The sequence below is a fragment of the Mya arenaria genome, chromosome 3 (assembly GCF_026914265.1).
Source record: "Mya arenaria isolate MELC-2E11 chromosome 3, ASM2691426v1".
NCBI classification, from domain to species: Eukaryota; Metazoa; Mollusca; class Bivalvia; order Myida; family Myidae; genus Mya; species Mya arenaria.
The window spans coordinates 83,938,696-83,959,504 of record NC_069124.1 but is presented as its reverse complement, the minus strand read 5'-3'; the positions used below and the strand labels follow the sequence as shown (position 1 = coordinate 83,959,504).

Genomic DNA, 20,809 nt, shown 5'->3' with positions numbered 1-20,809 from the left:
TACACATACAAATAAATAATACATAGATGAATAAATGCATGAATCATTATTCAATTTCTATATATATATAGTGATAGAGAAAAAAACAACAAAAAAACAAAAACAACAACAACAGCTTTCATCGCGCCTATAGATACCTGTGAGAGTGTTCACTCCCTACTCTCCATAGAGGAACGTTTAGGCAAATGTTAGGCAAGAATACTTTAAAAGAATACAGTGGTTTGATCACTAAATAGTTATCAGCGCAAAGATAACAGTACAAATACAACTAATCTTAAGACATCTACAAAACACATGGGATAACATCCAGTACAAGGATATAAATATTTCTAGAAAAAGCATATATGTTTTCAAACATAATCATTTCTTTCTTTGAAAGCTTTTAAACAATAAATAGCTAGTTTAACCAGAAGAGGTTTATCATCTGTTTGCAGTAAAGTAATAATTTTTTCCATACTAGGATGTCTTGAATAGTAATTTGGCAAATACCTTCTACGAATATCAGCATATAGTGGACATCTTAAAACGAAATGGTACTCGTCTTCTATATCGTTAAGGTTGCAATAGGTACATTTTCTATCATGTCTTGCAATACCATTATGTCGGCCAACTTCAATATTTAACCTATGGGAAGATAGCCGTAATTGTGCAAGCACTTGTCTGTATTTGATATTGTCTAATAGAGAAATATAATTAGAAACTTGGTAATTACATTTAAATTCTTTATATATATTTAATGAACTACAGCTATCCATACCCACTCTCCATTCTGAGATATAAATATCTCGTAATCTATTTCTAAGCAGAGGTACAAATGCAGACATATTCACTGATTCGGGGAATAACCAAACATCATTAAAACCTGAGCGTTGTAATACATCTCGAACATTCGAGGCCCAATTTATGACAGCAGGATTTAGTTCTACTTCACTCACTTCCTTTAAAATGATAGTTCTTAAAATACAATTCTTAGATTTGCATGTAAACAATTTAACAAAGTATTTAATGCATCGCATGTATCTTTCAATATACAATGGGAACCGGCCCAGCTCGCTATATAGCGAAAGAGTATTTGTCGACCTTTTCACTTTGAGGATCCATTTACAAAACCTTTTTTGCACTCTTTCCAAACATTCATACTTACCAAATCCCCATACCTCAGATCCATAATTAAGTATAGACATAACATATGCATCAAACAGATTAAAAAGAATATGGACAGGGGCGAGTGTATCTTTTATAACCGAAAATAGACTATTCATAGACCTTATAGCTTTGCCAGCTAAAGTTTTAGCTGCTTGAGCAAATGAGCCACCAGATGAGAAAACAACACCAAGATAATTGAAGGAATTTACGATTTCTACAACAACACCTTTATATTTCCATTCAACATTTTGCGACAATCTACCGCCTTTTCTAAATACAACTATTTTAGTTTTTTCAACATTTACAGAGAGATTCCAGCGATCACAGTATGTTTGTAAGTTATCTAATGACGTCTGAAGGCCTTCTTTCGACTCTGACATTAACACAGCATCGTCTGCAAACAACAACAGAAAGATATTTATTTCATCGAGAGAGATCCCGGCATAAGTTCCTTGTTGCATATGTAACTCTATATCATCTAAACAGAGAGAAACAAATCGGGGAAGTTATTTCCCCTTGAAATAATCCGACATTACCATCAAAGAAATCAGACAATGTCCCAACATGTTTAACACAAAGCTTCACTTCCTCGTACATTGAGCGTAAAAGGGCCAGTAATTTACCATCGACGCCGGATTTTATTAGTTTATACCATAGCCTGCTCCTACTTATACTGTCATACGCCTTTTTAAAGTCCACAAAACAACAATACAACTTCTTTTTAGAGTTTAACTGTCTTTGGATCAATGATTGTAATATAAATATGGGATCTACTGTACTACAATTATTCTTAAAACCAAATTGTGCATCTGTGAGAACATCGTACTCCATCGCCCATTTCTTAATCCTTTCATTTAATATACCGGTGAACAACTTTGCAAAGCAACTGATCAGTGTAATCCCCCTGTAATTGTTAGGGTCCGAAAGATCTCCCTTTCTTATATATGGGAATAATAGCCCCGTTAGCCCATGACTTGGGAAACGTCCCCTTGTTAAGGATAGTGTTAAAAAACAAATGCAATGGCTTGATCAAAACCGGGACACTGGTTTTAAAATATTCGTATAAAACATTATCTATGGAACATGCCTTATTATTACCAACTTGGTAATCAGTGAAGAAGAAATTTTAAAGGCGATTAGTAGACTTGGCAAGTCTACTAATCGCCTTTAAAATTTCTTCTTCACTGATTAGTCTATCAAGGCAATCAAACGTAGGTGAATTACCATTATTGTTCCTATCAAAATCTGCTAAAAACTCAGAGCTTAAATCATCATTATGGTCCTGAGCACCAGACATCAACCCTTCGAAGTATACCTTAAAATCTTCATTTGGAATATCGTCACCCTTTTGACATGTAGCCTTTACCCTAAAAATCTTCCAAAACTCCCTAGGTGATTTTCTACGCATGTCATTCATTTTTTTACTACGCTCTGCGTGAAATGATAATTTGGACTTTTTACACTGGTATTTATAATCTTTTTTTGGCCTGTAATACTCTCTCTCTCCCTTCATTACCTGATGCCTTATTAAAATTTGTCAAGTATTCTTTATATACTAATAACTTTTGTTTGCAACTCTCATCATACCAATCTTTTTTATTCTTATCACCATCAATGAAATAAGTACGGGCGGGCCTCTTTGACCTCTTAGAAAAATATTTATCACCCTTACTGCAAATATAATTTGTAAAAATAGACGTCAATGTATCAATATTCCAGGTCCCATTGATTTCTACGTTTAAATCCCGCTCGAGGCAATGTTTATCAGTTGACAAATCATCAACAAAAACAGTCTGGAAATTTGGATCCCATTTATAATAGGTATTTCTATATTCCGACTTTGTATGTATTAAAGTATTAATTTTCACTGCGAACTTCACGGGTGCATGATTTGAGAATACATTAAAATCGCCAACCTCAAAACTCGACAATGAATCAAGATTATCCAATGATGTAAGTAAATAATCCACTAAGCTCTGAATGTTATGTGTCATGCACGTGAACTTGCCGGGGTCATTGAACAGACGACCATTCACAATACGTATATTTGTAGCCTTACACAAATCAAGCATACCATCCCCAAAACGATTGGAGGTAAAATCACGTGATTGCCGAGGCGTGGGAAAATCTATCTCATCTACGTCATCGCTGTCAAGGCTACGATCAAACTCAATGTAATCCCTTTTATGACCTACTCTACTATTTGTATCACCTGTAATAAAAAGTTTACCAAATTGACTGAAATATGTAATATCCTGCTCTAACTGCAAAAATAAATCAATATCATAAATGGCATGTACCGGGCTTGCTTCCGGGCTTATATAAGTAGCACAAATGTAAATATTTGACTCGAGATTAAAAAACAACTTATCGAACTTTAGCCATACTATGCAATCAATAGTATTTCTAACAACAGATACCCCCTTTCTTATATTATTTTTGATATAAATGATGATACCACCACTCGGACGTTTTGCCCTGCGGTTTTGAATTCTCCTAAATGAATGAATTGGTTTACTATAATTTTTTAATTCAATATTTGATCTAGAATTTGTCCATGTTTCGCTTAAGCATATAACATCATACTTAGAAATAACTCTGGTGATGATCGTTTTTCAGCACTAAGACCTTCAATGTTCCATGACAAGAATTTGAGAACACTCTCACTGTCTCCCTAGTCACTCTCCTTATATAGTTGTTTGTCTATGAAGAGCTTGTCCACTCGAATGAACGCATCTTTACCTTGTTTCCGGGCATCAATCATGATCGTGATGAGCTTCCGGCGTTTCTCCATTACCTCCCGGGAATACTGTTCGGAGATCCCAAAGTTCGTTCCCTTTAATTGTTTGGCGGCCTGCTGAACACGCTCGCGATCGGGATACAGCACGAATTTTGCGACTAGTGGGCGAACCTTGCCGTCCTTGCGAGCACCCACCCGGAGTGCACGGTGCAGCCCAATTTCCGCAGCGTTAGGGATCTTGAGTTTTTCGTCAATAAATGACAGAACTTTACGTTCGCAATTTTCCTCAGCGTCCTCCGGAATGTTATAAAACATTAAATTGTCCCTCATACTGCGGCATCGTAGATCTTGTATTTCATCCTTGAATTCTTGTTTTTCCTTAGTCTGCTGGCTCTCGACCAACGTCATTTTCTGTATGAGAGAATCAAGTTCTTTTTGTTGTCGATCAATCTTCTCGATTGAGGAACTATCAAACTGGCGACTCTGTTCTATGTCTTTGACCTTTGACTCTATTTCGCTGATCCGTGACTCCATTGACTGAACTTTTACCGTAAGATTGTTAATCGATGATTGAATATAGTCAAGCTGCACCAGATTCTTATCCATACTATCAAACCGATTCATAATCCGTGTAAACATGTCGTTGTTTACCTGTGCACCTGGAGAAGTCTGAACAGGTGTTATTGGGGTCATAGGCGTGCCCCCCTGAGCCCCTGGGGCCCAACATGTGTATTGTCCACTATTCATGTTCATTGCTTGGCTAAAAGGACCTGGTGAGAACTGGGGGTTGCTTCCATACATTTGATTGTTCATTGTACCAAAGTCAAAACACTGACCGCTACTATTATCCTTTTCCCGCCTCTTACTAGGCGTCCGGAGGTGATTTTCATTTGGCGATGATTTCGCCCTGTTCCTCTTTGCTTTTCGGTTTGGCATTTAAACATCGTTTACACCACTACATTTCCATTCATTTTAATCCAAAACAAACATAAAATCACGCATTTACACTTATAAATATCCAAATTTTCTCTCTCTTCAATTTTTTTGCCACTATTCCTCGCGCATGCGCATATACCCATATATCAGACCCATTCTCTTACCTTGGTTTAACCCAAACTAATGAATCAATATTATAATCTGCCGTCATATAAGGAACATCAAGAAAAACACAACTACTGATTTCTCTAAAACTAGGCTTCAGAAGCAATTTCTCATGCGAATGAAAATTGTCCCGTCACAACCCATCATCTCTTATAGAACTACGACAACAACTTTCAAATGAACACCATCATATAAGATTTCAGCAAGGCGTTTGATACTGTCCCCCACACAAAAAAGTTATTCAGTACCAACCGTTTTTCTATTTTCAGTAGCAGTGACATTGACCCCAGGGGCCCCAAACGCAATCCCAAGAAAGGTTTCCATGAACTCTTCCTAAAAACCAAGTTTGGTAACAGTATATAAACACTAGCTTAAACATTTCAGTACAAACCACTTCCATTTTTAGTAACAATGACCTTGACCTTGACCATGACTCTTGGAGCCACAAACACAATCCCATGAATGGTCTGTATAAACTCTTCCTAAATACCAAGTTTGGTTGCAATATGCCAATCTTAAGTTATTTAGTGCTAACCATTTTTTATATTTATCAACAGTGACCTTGACCTTGACCCTAGGGGCTCCAAATGCAATCCCATGAAAGGTATACAGAAACACTTCCTATATACCATGTTTGGTCACCATATATCAAACCTAACTAAAATTATTCGATACCATTTATATGAGTTTGAGTGGCCATCATGCTGGCCCATCCCAACAATGGCGTATATCATTCTTATTACCAGGTTTCACATATAAAATTGTGCCTGTCAAAAGCAATAAAGGAAAAAATAATCAATCAAGGACCATAATTTGTATATAGGGTTAATATGGAGTTATGTAACCTACTTGTGTAATGGCCCTAAACAACTGTGTAGTATTAAGTCAATTGCATGAAAGGTATAGAAGAAACAAGTGGAAATTTGAACTTGCCCTAAAACTTTAACTGGACACAATGTGCTTAAGTTCCCAAGTCAATCAGGAGCTATTATTCGTATTAAGGATGTGTTATGCGACATAATTGTTAGATGGTCTTAACTAATAATGTGAAGTATTTAGTCAATTGAATGAAGGGTATAGAAGTTATTAGTAACAATACCAACTTGCTCAGAAGTTTTAACCTGACACAATGTCCCTTAAACATTTTACCAAAGTTCCTAAGTCAATCAGGGGCCATAATTTGTATCTAGGGTAATATGGAGTTATACAACCTCAAAGTAAGGTGGCCCTGAATCACTGTGTGAAGTATTAAGAGAATTGAATGAAGGGTTTTGGAGTTATGAGTGAAAATGCCAACCTGCTCTAAAACTTTAACTGGACGCCAATGCCTGGGGAAATAGTAAAGACTCCTTATTCTTCGAATAGTCGAGCTAATAAAGAAGTATTTCAACATCTTTGATCAATAAATATATGCATCAAAGTACAGAAGTATTTCAACATCAATGAATAAATTAAACAAAGTAAAAAAGTTTCAACACAAATAAATGAATGCATTGATGTAGAAAAATATTTCAACATTAACAAAAATGAATGCATCAAAGTACAGAAGTTTGTCAACATAAATAAATGAATGCTTCGGCAAAAGAAATATGTCAACATCAATAAATGAATGCCTCAAAGTAAAAAAGAACAAATACATGGATTTCAATACATACATAAATAATCAATGTAAGAAAGACATGAAAAATAATAGATTTAATATAAAAGTGAAGAAGGTACTGGTATATATTCTTTTATATAAACACCAACAAATCTTTATATTTGGAATGTTTCAGTATGTTTAAAATGGGCAGACTAACTTTTACAATTTTTTACAAACATCAGACAATAAAACAATTTATTCTGTAATGCAGAATGAAATTAAAATGAATTGAAAAAAAACAAAAACATTTGAGAGTGAAATGTCCAGGACTCATGCGCATTACCAGTAGAGGGGATAGATCGCAGATGGGAGTAGAGCTCTGACAGTCGCTACTGAGGATGAATCGCAGATGGGAGTAGAGCATTGACAGTCACTACTGGGGATGACTCGCAGATGGGAGTAGAGCATTGACAGTCACTACTGGGGATTGATCGCAGATGGGAGTAGAGCATTGACAGTCACTACTGGGGATAGATCGAAGATGGGTGTAGAACATTGACAGTCACTACTGGGGATGGATCGCAGATGGGAGTAGAGCATTGACAGTCACTACTGGGGATAGATCGCAGATGGGAGTAGAGCTCTGACAGTCACTACTGGGGATGAATCGCAGATAGGTGTAGAGCATTGACAGTCACTACTGGGGATGGATCACGATAGATCGCAGATGGGAGTAGAGCATTGACAGTCACTACTGGGGATAGATCGCAGATGGGAGTAGAGCATTGACAGTCACTACTGGGGATAGATCGCAGATGGGAGTAGAGCATTGACAGTCACTACTGGGGATAGATCGCAGATGGGAGTAGAGCATTGACAGTCACTACTGGGGATGGATCGCAGATTGGAGTACAGCATTGACAGTCACTACTGGGGATAGAGCGCAGATGGGAGTAGAGCATTGACAGTCACTACTGGGGATGGATCGCAGATGGGAGTAGAGCTATGACAGTCACTACTGGGGATGGATCGCAGATGGGAGTAGAGCTCTGACAGTCACTACTGGGGATAGATCGCAGATGGGTGTAGAGCATTGACAGTCACTACAAGGGATATATCGCAGATGGGAGTAGAGCTCTGACAGTCACTACTGGGGATGGATCGCAGATGGGAGTATAGCTCTGACAGTCACTACTGGGGATAGATCGCAGATGGGTGTAGAGCATTGACAGTCACTACAAGGGATATATCGCAGATGGGAGTAGAGCTCTGACAGTCACTACTGGGGATGGATCGCAGATGGGAGTATAGCTCTGACAGTCACTACTGGGGATGGATCGCAGATTGGAGTAGATCATTGACAGTCACTACTGGGGATAGAGCGCAGATGGGAGTAGAGCATTGACAGTCACTACTGGGGATGGATCGCAGATTGGAGTACAGCATTGACAGTCACTACTGGGGATAGAGCGCAGATGGGAGTAGAGCATTGACAGTCACTACTGGGGATGGATCGCAGATGGGAGTAGAGCTCTGATAGTCACTACTGGGGATGGGATCGCAGATGGGAGTATAGCTCTGACAGTCACTACTGGGGATGGATCGCAGATTGGAGTAGAGCATTGACAGTCACTACTGGGGATAGAGCGCAGATGGGAGTAGAGCATTGACAGTCACTACTGGGGATGGATCGCAGATTGGAGTACAGCATTGACAGTCACTACTGGGGATAGAGCGCAGATGGGAGTAGAGCATTGACAGTCACTACTGGGGATGGATCGCAGATGGGAGTAGAGCTCTGACAGTCACTACTGGGGATGGATCGCAGATGGGAGTAGAGCATTGACAGTCACTACTGGGGATAGATCGCAGATGGGAGTAGAGCATTGACAGTCACTACTGGGGATAGATCGCAGATGGGAGTAGAGCATTGACAGTCACTACTGGGGATAGATCGCAGATGGGAGTAGAGCATTGACAGTCACTACTGGGGATGGATCGCAGATTGGAGTACAGCATTGACAGTCACTACTGGGGATAGAGCGCAGATGGGAGATGTGCACTGACAGTCACTACTGATGATAGATTGCAGATGGGAGTAGAGTCCTTACAGTCATTACTGCGGATAGATCGCAGATGGGTGAAGAGCTCTGACAGTCACTACTGGGGATAGATCGCAGATGGGAGTAGAGCATTGACAGTCACTACTAGGGATATATCGCAGATGGGAGTAGAGCTCTGACAGTCACTACTGGGGATGGATCGCAGATGGGAGTATAGCTCTGACAGTCACTACTGGGGATGGATCGCAGATTGGAGTAGAGCATTGACAGTCACTACTGGGGATAGAGCGCAGATGGGAGTAGAGCATTGACAGTCACTACTGGGGATGGATCGCAGATTGGAGTACAGCATTGACAGTCACTACTGGGGATAGAGCGCAGATGGGAGTAGAGCATTGACAGTCACTACTGGGGATGGATCGCAGATTGGAGTAGAGCATTGACAGTCACTACTGGGGATAGAGTGCAGATGGGAGTAGAGCATTGACAGTCACTACTGGGGATGGATCGCAGATTGGAGTACAGCATTGACAGTCACTACTGGGGATAGATCGCAGATGGGAGTAGAGCATTGACAGTCACTACTGGGGATAGATCGCAGATGGGAGTAGAGCTCTGACAGTCACTACTGGGGATAGATCGCAGATGGGAGTAGAGCTCTGACAGTCACTACTGGGGATAGATCACAGATGGGAGTAGAGCTCTGACAGTCACTACTGGGGATAGATCGCAGATGGGAGTAGAGCTCTGACAGTCACTACTGGGGATAGATCGCAGATGGGAGTAGAGCATTGACAGTCACTACAAGGGATATATCGCAGATGGGAGTAGAGCTCTGACAGTCACTTCTGGGGATAGATCGCAGATGGGAGTATAGCTCTGACAGTCACTACTGGGGATAGATCATAGATGGGAGTAGAGCTCTGACAGTCACTAATGGGGATAGATCATAGATGGGAGTAGAGCTCTGACAGTCACTTTTGGGGATATATCACAGATGGGAGTAGAGCCCTGACAGTTATTACTGGGGATAGATCACAGATGGGAGTAGAGCTCTGACAGTCACCTCTGGGGATATATCACAGATAGGAGTAGAGCTCTGACAGTCACTTTCAGGGATAAATCACAGTTGGGAGTAGAGCCCTGACAGTTATTACTGGGGATAGATCGCAGATGGGAGTCGAGCTCTGACAGTCACCTCTGGGGATATATCACAGATGAGAGTAGAGCTCTGACAGCCACTTCTGGGGATAAATCCCAGATGGGAGCAGAGCATTGACAGTCACTATGTGGGTATATCACCGATGGGAGTAGAGCATTGACAGTCGCTACTGGGGATAAATTGCAGATGGCAGCAGAGCATTGACAGTCACTTTGTGAATAGATCACAGATGGGAGTAGAGCATTGACAGTCACTTCTGGGGATAATTCGCAGATGGGAGCAGAGCATTGACAGTCACTATGTGGATAGATCACCGATGGGAGTAGAGCATTGGCAGTCACTTCTGGGTATATATCGCAGATGGGAGCAGAGCATTGAGAGTCACTTCTGTGGATAGATCGCTGATTGGAGAAGAGCTCTGACAGTCGCTACTGGGGATAAATTGCAGATGGGAGCAGAGCATTGACAGTCACTATGTGGATAGATCACAGATGGGAGTAGAGCATTGACAGTCACTTCTGGGAATATATCGCAGATGGGAGCAGAGCATTGACAGTCACTTCTGTGGATAGATCACTAATTGGAGAAGAGCTCTGACAGTCACTACTGGGGATTGATCACAGATTGGAGTAGAGTTCTGACAGTCACTACTGGGGATAGATCCCAGATGGGAGTAGAGCTCTGAAAGTCACTACTGGGGATAGATCACAGATGGGAGTAGAGCTCTGACAGTCACTACCGGGGATAGATCGAAGATGAGAGCACTGACAGTCATTTTCAAATAAACATTTCAAGTGCCTATTGACAATTATTTAGTTGATGTGATCAATTGTTCAGAAACTTTCATCCGACTTTCTACATACATGCAACAAACAAGGCACTTCCGACCTCATAAAATGTCATGTTAGGACATGGTTATAAATGAGCTAAAATTCATTTGGCTGAACAGTATAATTTAACGGTAATAAAAAGATAAAAATTTACTATAAGTTGTTCAAAAAAATAATACTAAGAAAAAACATTTTCAGAAAATGCCCAAGATCTACTACTGTCAAACTAGAACTCATCTAATTTGAAATGTTTCTAACTCAAAAACAGCTGAAGTTTACTGTTTAGATTGTTTTATATGATATCTCAACAGACTAGGAAGGTTTCTTCAAAACATGTTTGCAATCTACTGAATCTACCCTCCAACTGCTATCGAGAAGTGTCCAACAATCAACAAATGTTACAGTTTTTTAATAATGCCAATGATGATGGTGATGACACAAGCACTTGTTAATGTACAACACTTTTTTCTGAGGAGAACAGACAAGCTTACATATAAAACATTATAAAGCTGCAGTGTAATGAAATTGTATCAAAGCTTAATCCAAGGGACCCATGTTTGGTTGTGCAATTTGGGGTCCCCTGCTGGGTCAATAGGTTTATTTCCTGGTGGTATCATGGAGTGGGAATATCTCGACAGCTTCTCTAACATCTTTATAACAAGATCTTTGTTGGAGTCAGCCAAGTTATTATATTCACAAGGATCTTCAGCAATATTAAACAGACAAGGTAAAACAGATGGGTTGCAGTTTGTTGACGCATTGAACGGTTTGTTACCACAATCTATGCTTGAGCTATTCCAATAACTATTTTTCCACTTGTAGGTGTCAAGCACTTTATCATGCTTGGAACCTTCAACTAAGGGAACAGCCCTGCCATCAATATTTATAGTTTGGTCTCCAGCGTTTTGCCAGGGTGGGTACCACCCATCCCACTGCATGTTCACATTCCCCACCAGCAGCTTTAAGTCCCCGACCCTGATGGAAGACTTCTTATTTAGAGGGTCTATGTTGTGCAGAATCTCATTCCGGGGTGATTTACTGTTTTTTGACAATACATGCCACATGTTGTACCCATCTAAATGTTTCAGGTTACGATGTTTGCCTCCTGCTGCTGAGTACAGGGTTGGCAGCCAATCAGTGACATGGATCATATGGGTTGAAACATAGCCAGACTGTTTTAACAGGGGACTGTGGATAAAGCCTGTTCCTCGCATGCCACCCTCCCATAGAGTAGCTTTCACACCTCTGAAAATACATGTACACATCTAACATGACAGTAGAAAACAATCTTTACAATAATTTTATAGAGAGACAAAATGTCACTTTTATTACAATATTGATTTAAACTTCTTTTTTTTTGCTCAAATATGTAGGAGCTGATATGAATCTCTCTCAAATATTTGGTAGAAACCAGTACTCCAGCACTATTGCCCTTTTCTAGGAGGACAAGCAAACAGCTCCTGAAAACCAACAACCTCTTGGATATGAGGTAGACACCTACACCACTCTATGACACCTGTCTGCAGACATAGAGGTGAAAGAAATAGTACATATTTTGGGGGTGCGATCTTCACAAGTTAACAGTTCAGAGAACATTATTTTTCTTTTGTTAATAAATCATTTACCTAAGTGGAAAATTGTTCGCAGCATTATCGTTGAATCCATTTGCGGGCCCACCATTGTCTGTGGTGAAGAGGATGACAGAGTTGTCTAACATACCCCGGTCCTCCAGGTTTCTAACAATCTCCCCAACAGAGTCATCAAGGGTTGAAACCATGCCTGGGTACACACACATAATACTGTAATGTATTGATATGTATTATTCATAAGAAACATAGCAAATAAACATAGTCGCAGAGCTGTTTAATTTAGAGCCTACGCAAACATATAGGGTGAGTTATAAACACAAACTTACCAGAAGTACCGGGTATCTCCTTACATAATCCGTCATTCCATTATACTGCCTTGCACTATTAAATGTAATTGTTTGATAACACACAATTTATGGTTGTACTAACAGCTTTCTAATCCTAGCTGAGATTTTTTTGCAACAAACTGACACAGTTATAAACCTACTGTATCTTTTTTAGGTACATAAAAATGATGAGATCTGAAAACACTACCGGTATTTGAATTAATTTCAAAAACCATCCTGGTTTAAAAAGAATCTAATGCAAAGTTGCAATACATGTTTTGTTCATTGTAAAATTTATTGAAGTTATTGAAGCTTTATTAAACTGAACTGACAGCAATGTGAAAGCAAAGTCAATCACATATTGATTTGAAGATTGGAGAAAAGATAGAATAAGGCTTTTATAAGTTGTCCATCTTCTCCCAGCCAAATCCTATATTATGTACATGAATAAGACATTCACACATGTTTGTTCTTTCAGAAAAAAATCTGTGGTTCCACGCAAAAAGATGACCCATACATAATTATTTCACAATTGTTCCTACACTACGTATTTAGTTTAAAGAAACTTTATAAACAGTTGGGTCAAGTTGGTACTGTAATTGGTTTGTCTGCAATCAGATAAGTTATTTGAAATGGCAATATTACGACACAAAACAGGTACCTGCAAATAGTTTCCGGTGGTAGTTGTGTATGTGTGGGAAGCGGTTGACATAAGATTGTGGAGCCTCCAGCGGGTCGTCAGGGTTACCACAGTGAACCGCCTGGTGAGCCACATACAGGAACAGGGGCTGGACAAGGGAGGGAAAAGCATTGGTCATAGAGCAGAGGTTGGGGTTAAATAATGTATATTTACAAAGCACAGTAAGAATGGCACACTTTAATATTAAAAAGCTCAATTGTAAAAGCAGACATAAACTAATATGAATCACACTCAAGGCCATTTCTTGGTAAGAAACCAGTACTGATGTGACAGACCTTTTTGAGAAGTGTCCAGTTTGAAGAAACTTTGGTTGATTCTACCCAGCATATTATTTTCTTACTCACCTCTGAGTCATTATGGGCATTTATGAGATTAACAGCCTCCCTTGTGAAGAGCGAGGTAGAATATTGTTCCCGATCTGTCCAGACAACTTCATCATTCCGCCGCCAGTCCAGTCCCCACTGTGTCTGCAGATAATGAAAGAAAGTGAAAGACCACATAGATGAAAAATACAACAAATTCTCCAATTCACATATAAGATGCATGGCTTTAGCAAATTCATAAGAAATAAACAAGAGATAAAAAAAACTGACCCTGACATTGTATTCAGTAAAAAATATACATAACTGGGTATTGCATCACATAAAATCAAAAGTTTTGCAATTAATACTTTTACTAGTTGATCAATGTTAACGTGGGTGTTATGCCACAAGGTACCAAAGCATTCTATATTCTAATGCCGCTTGGTACATTCTGGCAGTTACCCTAAGGTAAAGGGGTGAAGGATTTAAGATTTTGAAATTAGTCTAACCTAAACAAGAATACTTTCCAATAAAATCTGGCCTTAGAATAATGACTTTGTGATGTTATCCAAAACGTTCTGAATTAACTACTATACATTGTTATTTGGTAGAAACAGGACATACACTGTTAGGTGGACCCACAAACTCATACGTGTGGTCATAATATCCCTCAGCACCTTGAAGATAGCCATAATGAGACTCGAACCCTCGCCTGGTTGGCAAATACTCCTCGGCAAGCATGCCCAGGTGCCACTGTAAAGATAACAAAGAAAACAGTATACATATGTTAAATCTTATAAATTACATCATAAAGCATCTGCAAGACAACATTTTCTTTGTATATGACAGTATTGTCACGTTTATTGCATGTGGCTTTAACATTCTCTCTACACTCAATCATTTCTTGTCAGTTGTTTCTAGAGAACGTTTCTACACAAAGTGTTTTCAACATTTCAACTGCAGAAGCTTACTGTTGGTGAGATTACACTTCAGGCTTTTAAAACAATTACTTTCACAGAGATGACATATTATACTATGTTTCAACTTATGCTTCCTGTAATAGTTGTCCTTGATAACCAAGGAGTAAGAAGAACTTGTATTGACAAACTCAAATGAGCACAACAGCAAAACAGAACCTTTCCCACTATGTGTGTCCTGTAGCCCAGGTCTGCGAGCCACTGAGGCAAGATCTTCTCTTTAAGCGGAAGCCCATACGGCATTGATCCCAAAATCACACCAGACTGCAACCCTGAAGCCCATTTTGTAAGGGAGGAATTATACATAAACAAGTAATTATAAGCTATTGCAATCTTTGTATAGAGATTTTTGTGGTAAGCAAATATATTTCATTGAGTTATATGCTGTCATGAATTTCATAACTTTTAACTTTTTAACACATTTTTTATTTCACTATTGTGGCTATTCAGACCTAAGAGAGGCTACAAGGTAATTTGAGTCTACAATACGCACATTTTTAATATAACAAGCAAATTCGTTGAATTGATATCCCCCGCCTGATTGGGCTAAGTCAAGGAATGGAAATCAATTGTTTATGAAATATATATATATGAGTTTGAGTTTGATTGCGACTGTTTGAAATAAAAAAAAATATTGTATATAATGTAACATTTAGAATTGACCAAGAAACCTAGTTTATGACTCCATGTTACCTAGTCCCAAACTAATCTAAGATTTCATCAAAGCAAACATTCCGATCAAGTATCATGAAGATTGGTCCAGATATATTGCAGAAATTATAGCCTCTAGAGTGTCCACAAGTTGTTTTTTTTAAGATTTGACCCAGTGACCTCATTTTTGACCCCACATGACCTACTAGTTTCAAACTATTCCAAGATTTCATTGAGGCATTCTGATTAAGTTTTATGGAAATAAGAGCAGATGTATTGCCTCTAGAGTGTTCCCAAGATTTCTGTAAGATATGACCTAGTGACCTAGTTTTTGACCCATATGACACACTTTTAAAACGCAGTCGAAATTTAACCCAAAAGAACATTCTGACCTTGTTTGAACTTAATCAGACCAATCACCACCATAAAATAGTTTCGGCCAAGATTATTGAAAGATTTTACTTTGTGACTTAATTTTCGATCATATGTGACCTAGTTTCAAATAAGTCCAAGATTTCATCAAGGAAAACATTCTGATTAAGTTTTATGAATATTTGACCATGTATAATGCCTCTAGTATGCTCAAAGATTTTTCTAAGATTTGACCTTCTAACCTAGTTTTTGATCCCATGTGACCCACTTTTTTAAGTGATCCATATTTCATCAAGGGATACGTCATGACCAATTTTGAACATAACTTGACCAATCATTACCATGATATGGTTCTGGACAAGATTTTTCTAAGATTTGACCTAGTGACCTAATTTTTGATCATATGTGACCCAGTTTTATTTACGACCAAGAGTTCATCAAGGAAAACATTCGATTAAGTTTAATGAATATTTGACCATGTATAATGCCTCTAGTATGTTCCAAAGATTTGACCTAGTGACCTAGTTTTTTGACCCCAAGTGACCAATTTTTAAAAGTGGCCCAGATTTGATCAAGGGAAACATTCTGACCAAGTTTGAACATTTTCTGATCAATGCCTACCAAGATATTGTACCGGACGGACGGACGGACGGACGGACGGAATGACTGACGGACAACGCCAAAACAATATCCCCCTCCCGAAATCTTCAATTGGGCAGGGGATAATTATAGGTAAATATCACAGAGAGTTTCATCATTGACCTTAGGGAAGTTCACATGGACAACTTCAGGGGTGACTACGAAACATCAGGTAGTGTATTAATATTATGCACACTTAATTATATTTAAAAAAAATATATATATATATATATATATATCAAATGCAATTTATATAATATCAAATGCAATTTATAGCAATCTTGGTCTCACTTATAAGGGTTTGACATGTATCTAGAAGGAATAGGTTAAAACATATCAAACATTATTCCAAGTCCGATTTCAGTTGAAATAAAGAACAAAATTACAATCTGAGTTCAAGAACAGAAAACAGTTCTAAATACCAACTTTGAAATAGTTTTAGTATAGTATGATGAAGTGATTGTGGACTAATTGTTAGTCAACATGTTACAGCCCCTTGTTCTTGAGAAGTTTTGATTTGTATGGCTGTTTAAAGTTATGTTGACAAGACCAGTATCATGGGACATTATACCTGTGTGAATGGGGTATTTGCCGGTCATGAGAGCACCCCTGGTAGGTGTACAGATAGGAGACACATAGTAGTTGTTCAGGATTATGCCTGCATGTGCCAACTTGTCAATGTTGGGGGTTGGGATCTGATTGGAGCCATGGAAACTGACATCATTCCAGCCCTGTATTGAAACCAGCAAATCATTGTACTCATAAAAGTATTTAATTTTTTACCCAATAAACTAATAATTGAGCATCTCTTAGATTACAAAAATATGCCACTTTATAAGGATTGGATGGAAAGTAACGTTGCAAAAGCAGTAACAAGCATAATGCAAAAGGCAGTCAATACTTGGTATTGCTTACCATGAGAGGTCACCTGACAATGTTATCTCTCTGATGAAAGTTAAACTTACAAGATCATCTGCTACAATAATGATGACATGTGGTCTTTCTGACTTTCCATTTGAGACCCTTGTAAGGCTAACTATGACAATCAGCAACAGAGATTTGTCTCCAAACATCTTCCAAATTATTGTCAACATCTATTCAACTGTAACCTGAAATAGACAGTTTAGTTTTTTTGTTTAAACTATATGCCAAAAATTTATCATGCAATTGAAAAAGAGACAGAACTGCATGCTATTTGTGGTTATAACATCCTTTCATTCATATATCACTTTTTTAATATTTATACTATGCACAATTCAATTGCACCCCCCTAAATAGAATAGGAATAGGCCTACCTAGGATGTACCCAGGGCTTGGGGGGGGAACAATTGACATGTGCATTATTGTATATAAAACTGATTTTAAACAGATGATTTCATCTTTTGGTGGTATGTGTGGTTCACTTGGGTAGTCAAATGGTACAACTTCACTAATTTAGGCGGTAACAGGGTATTATATTCATGTTCATGTTAATTGATCATTGCCTGCTTGTGTTTAGATTGCGCGTACATTATTATGGAGTGTGTGTGAGAGAGATCAGTGTGTACGTATGATAGTGGTCAAACAACTTTCAATTGGTTAATATTAGAATACATTTATGTAGGTGTACAGTGTATTTATATTACTTGGTGAAAGTATTCATTTGTGTATTTTAATATGTTGTCTTGAACATACTTTTTGACGTTGTATTATATTTTACAGGCTTTCTGTCTTTGTGATTCAATAAAGAACATTTACGGATTGATCCCGTCGTACTTATATACCCCGTTTACATTGAGCAATGGTTCACGTCCTGCCACCTGTTTAGTCCACCTAAATGGCCATCAATGAGAGGTTTCACGATTAATTTTACTATGACAGACTAAATAAGAAATGTCAAAATAATAATAAACAAGAGCTGTCACAGAGACAGCGCGCTCGACTACTCCGCCGCTTTTCAGTGTAAGGATTTTTAAGTTTTGGCGAAACATGCATGGATCACTGTTAGATTAGATTTCAATGCAATACATGATGCGCTGAGATATTAACATAAATGTGGTTACATGCAAAATTTTAACCAGAATTTTAAGTCTAATAATAAAGGGCCATTATTTGCAAAATACAGTTATCTAACTTGGTTATTCAATTAGGTTGGGTGGTTGAATACCATTGTATAAAGTCTCAATGCAATACATCAAGTAGTTGCTGAGATATTATCCTATGTGTGCTAACATGCAAGACCTTAACCAGAATTTCTAAGTCGCATAATAAAGGGGCAAAAATGATATAATATGAAAGATAGAGTTATCTTACTTGATAAAATAAGAAGGTTAAATGGTTGGGAGCCTGTGTGTAAAGTTTCAATGCAATACATGATATATTCACTGAGGAATTGACTTAAAAGTGGTTACATGCAAAACCTTAACCAGAATTTCTATGTTGAATAAAAAAGGGGCCATTATTTGAATTTAATGCAAACTACAGTTATCTTACTGGGTTATTTAAGTAGATTAGATGGTTGAGTACCATTGTATAAAGTCTCAATGCAATACATCAAGTAGTTGCTGAGATATTAACCTTTGTGCTTACATGCAAAACCTTAACCAGAATTTCTAAATCAAATAATAAAGGCCCAATGTTTGCATTATATTCAAAAAAGTGTTATCTTACTTCATTAATTTAGTAGGTTAGATAGTTGGGAATACATATATCTAAGTTTCAATGCAATACATCAAGTAGTTGCTGAGATATCGACTTAAATGTGGTTACATGCAAAACCTTAACCAGAATTGTAAGTCGAATAATAAAGGCCAATCTTTTTCTATAAATGCAAACAAGAGTTATCTAACTTGGTTAATTAAGTAGGTTGGATGGTTGCGTACCATTGTATAAAGTCTCAATGCAATACATCAAGTAGTTGCTGAGATATTAACCTATGTGTGCTTACACGCAAAACCTTAACCAGAATTTCTAAGTCGCATAATAAAGGGGCAAAAATGATATAATATGAAAGATAGAGTTATCTTACTTGATTAAATAAGAAGGTTAAATGGTTGGGAGCCTGTGTGTAAAGTTTCAATGCAATACATGATATATTCACTGAGGAATTGACTTAAAAGTGGTTACATGCAAAACCTTAACCAGAATTTCTATGTTGAATAAAAAAGGGGCCATTATTTGAATTTAATGCAAACTACAGTTATCTTACTGGGTTATTTAAGTAGATTAGATGGTTGAGTACCATTGTATAAAGTCTCAATGCAATACATCAAGTAGTTGCTGAGATATCGACTTAAATGTGGTTACATGCAAAACCTTAACCAGAATTTCTAAGTCGAATAATAAAGGCCAATTATTTTGCATTAAATGCAAACAAGAGTTATCTAACTTGGTTAATTAAGTAGGTTGGATGGTTGTGTACCATTGTATAAAGTCTCAATGCAATACATCAAGTAGTTGCTGAGATATTAACCTATGTGTGCTTACACGCAAAACCTTAACCAGAATTTCTAAGTCGAATAGTAAGGGCAACTTTTTGCATTTAATGCAAACTAGAGTTATCTAACTTGGTTAATTAAGTAGGTTGGATGGCTGAGTACCATTGTATCAAGTCTCAATGCAATACATCAAGTAGTTGCTGAGATATTAACCTTTGTGCTTACATGCAAAACCTTAACCAGAATTTCTAAATCAAATAATAAAGGCCCAATGTTTGCATTATATTCAAAAAAGTGCTATCTTACTTCATTAATTTAGTAGGTTAGATAGTTGGGAATACATATCTAAGTTTCAATGCAATACATCAAGTAGTTGCTGAGATATCGACTTAAATGTGGTTACATGCAAAACCTTAACCAGAATTTCTAAGTCGAATAATAAAGGCCAATTATTTTGCATTAAATGCAAACAAGAGTTATCTAACTTGGTTAATTAAGTAGGTTGGATGGTTGAGTACCATTGTATAAAGTCTCAATGCAATACATCAAGTAGTTGCTGAGATATTAACCTATGTGTGCTTACACGCAAAACCTTAACCAGAATTTCTAAGTCGAATAGTAAAGGGCAACTTTTTGCATTTAATGCAAACTAGAGTTATCTAACTTGGTTAATTAAGTAGGTTGGATGGCTGAGTACCATTGTATCAAGTCTCAATGCAATACCTCAAGTAGTTGCTGAGATATTTACCTACGTGTGCTTGCACGCAAAACCTTAACCAGAATTTCTAAGTCGAACAATAAAGGTCTATTATTTGCATTAAATGCAAACTAGAGCTATCTAACTTGGTTAATTACGTATGTTGGGTGGTTGAGTACCATTGTATTAAGTCTCAATGCAATACCTCAATGTAGTACAATGTAGCTCTCCTTATTCTTCGAATAGTCGAGCTAAAACAGTATCCGGCATAATCCCTGATCGCTCATTAATGTAGCTACCCACCTGTGAACCTGGTACCTTACAAAAAATAGTTAGTTCTGGCTTCCGTAACTTGTAGATATTCATTTGTTTGATGGTTACTACACATTCAAACACGTCCCAAAAGGTAATATAACCACATACAAAGTTTTCATTAGAGTATAATATGAAAATATGGTATTGTATAATCAGGAGGGACTAGGGAAAAAAGTTTGCATAGCGATTGAAAAATCACAC

General features: G+C 37.8%; 1 protein-coding gene across 2 annotated transcripts; it reads right to left on the bottom strand.

Moving 5' to 3' along the window:
- Positions 1 to 9,559: 9,559 nt before the first annotated feature.
- On the bottom strand, positions 9,560 to 20,790 carry LOC128227900 (arylsulfatase B-like). 2 transcript variants are annotated; one of them, XM_052938835.1, is made up of 9 exons: positions 20,597 to 20,790; positions 17,146 to 17,289; positions 16,752 to 16,911; positions 14,678 to 14,790; positions 14,166 to 14,294; positions 13,584 to 13,706; positions 13,201 to 13,327; positions 12,250 to 12,403; positions 9,560 to 11,869 (listed from the first exon to the last, which is right to left on the bottom strand). In XM_052938835.1, the coding sequence occupies exons 2-9, from the start codon at positions 17,272 to 17,274 to the stop codon at positions 11,155 to 11,157; spliced, it is 1,650 nt and encodes a 549-aa protein (XP_052794795.1). In that variant the 5' UTR covers positions 17,275 to 17,289; positions 20,597 to 20,790; the 3' UTR covers positions 9,560 to 11,154. The 2 variants fall into 2 exon arrangements, with proteins under 2 accessions (XP_052794795.1, XP_052794796.1); XM_052938836.1 differs by lacking the exon at positions 20,597 to 20,790 and adding an exon at positions 20,499 to 20,571.
- Between the last annotated feature and the right edge of the window lie 19 nt (positions 20,791 to 20,809).

Coding starts and splice junctions, on each gene's coding strand:
- LOC128227900 (XM_052938835.1), bottom strand. CDS start 17,274: ATGTTGACAATAATTTGGAAGATGTTTGGAGACAAATCTCTGTTGCTG. Junction 13,328..13,583: donor ATGCCCATAATGACTCAGAG/GTGAGTAAGAAA, acceptor TCCCTTGTCCAG/CCCCTGTTCCTGTATGTGGC. Junction 12,404..13,200: donor CCACCGGAAACTATTTGCAG/GTACCTGTTTTG, acceptor GTGTGTACCCAG/GCATGGTTTCAACCCTTGAT.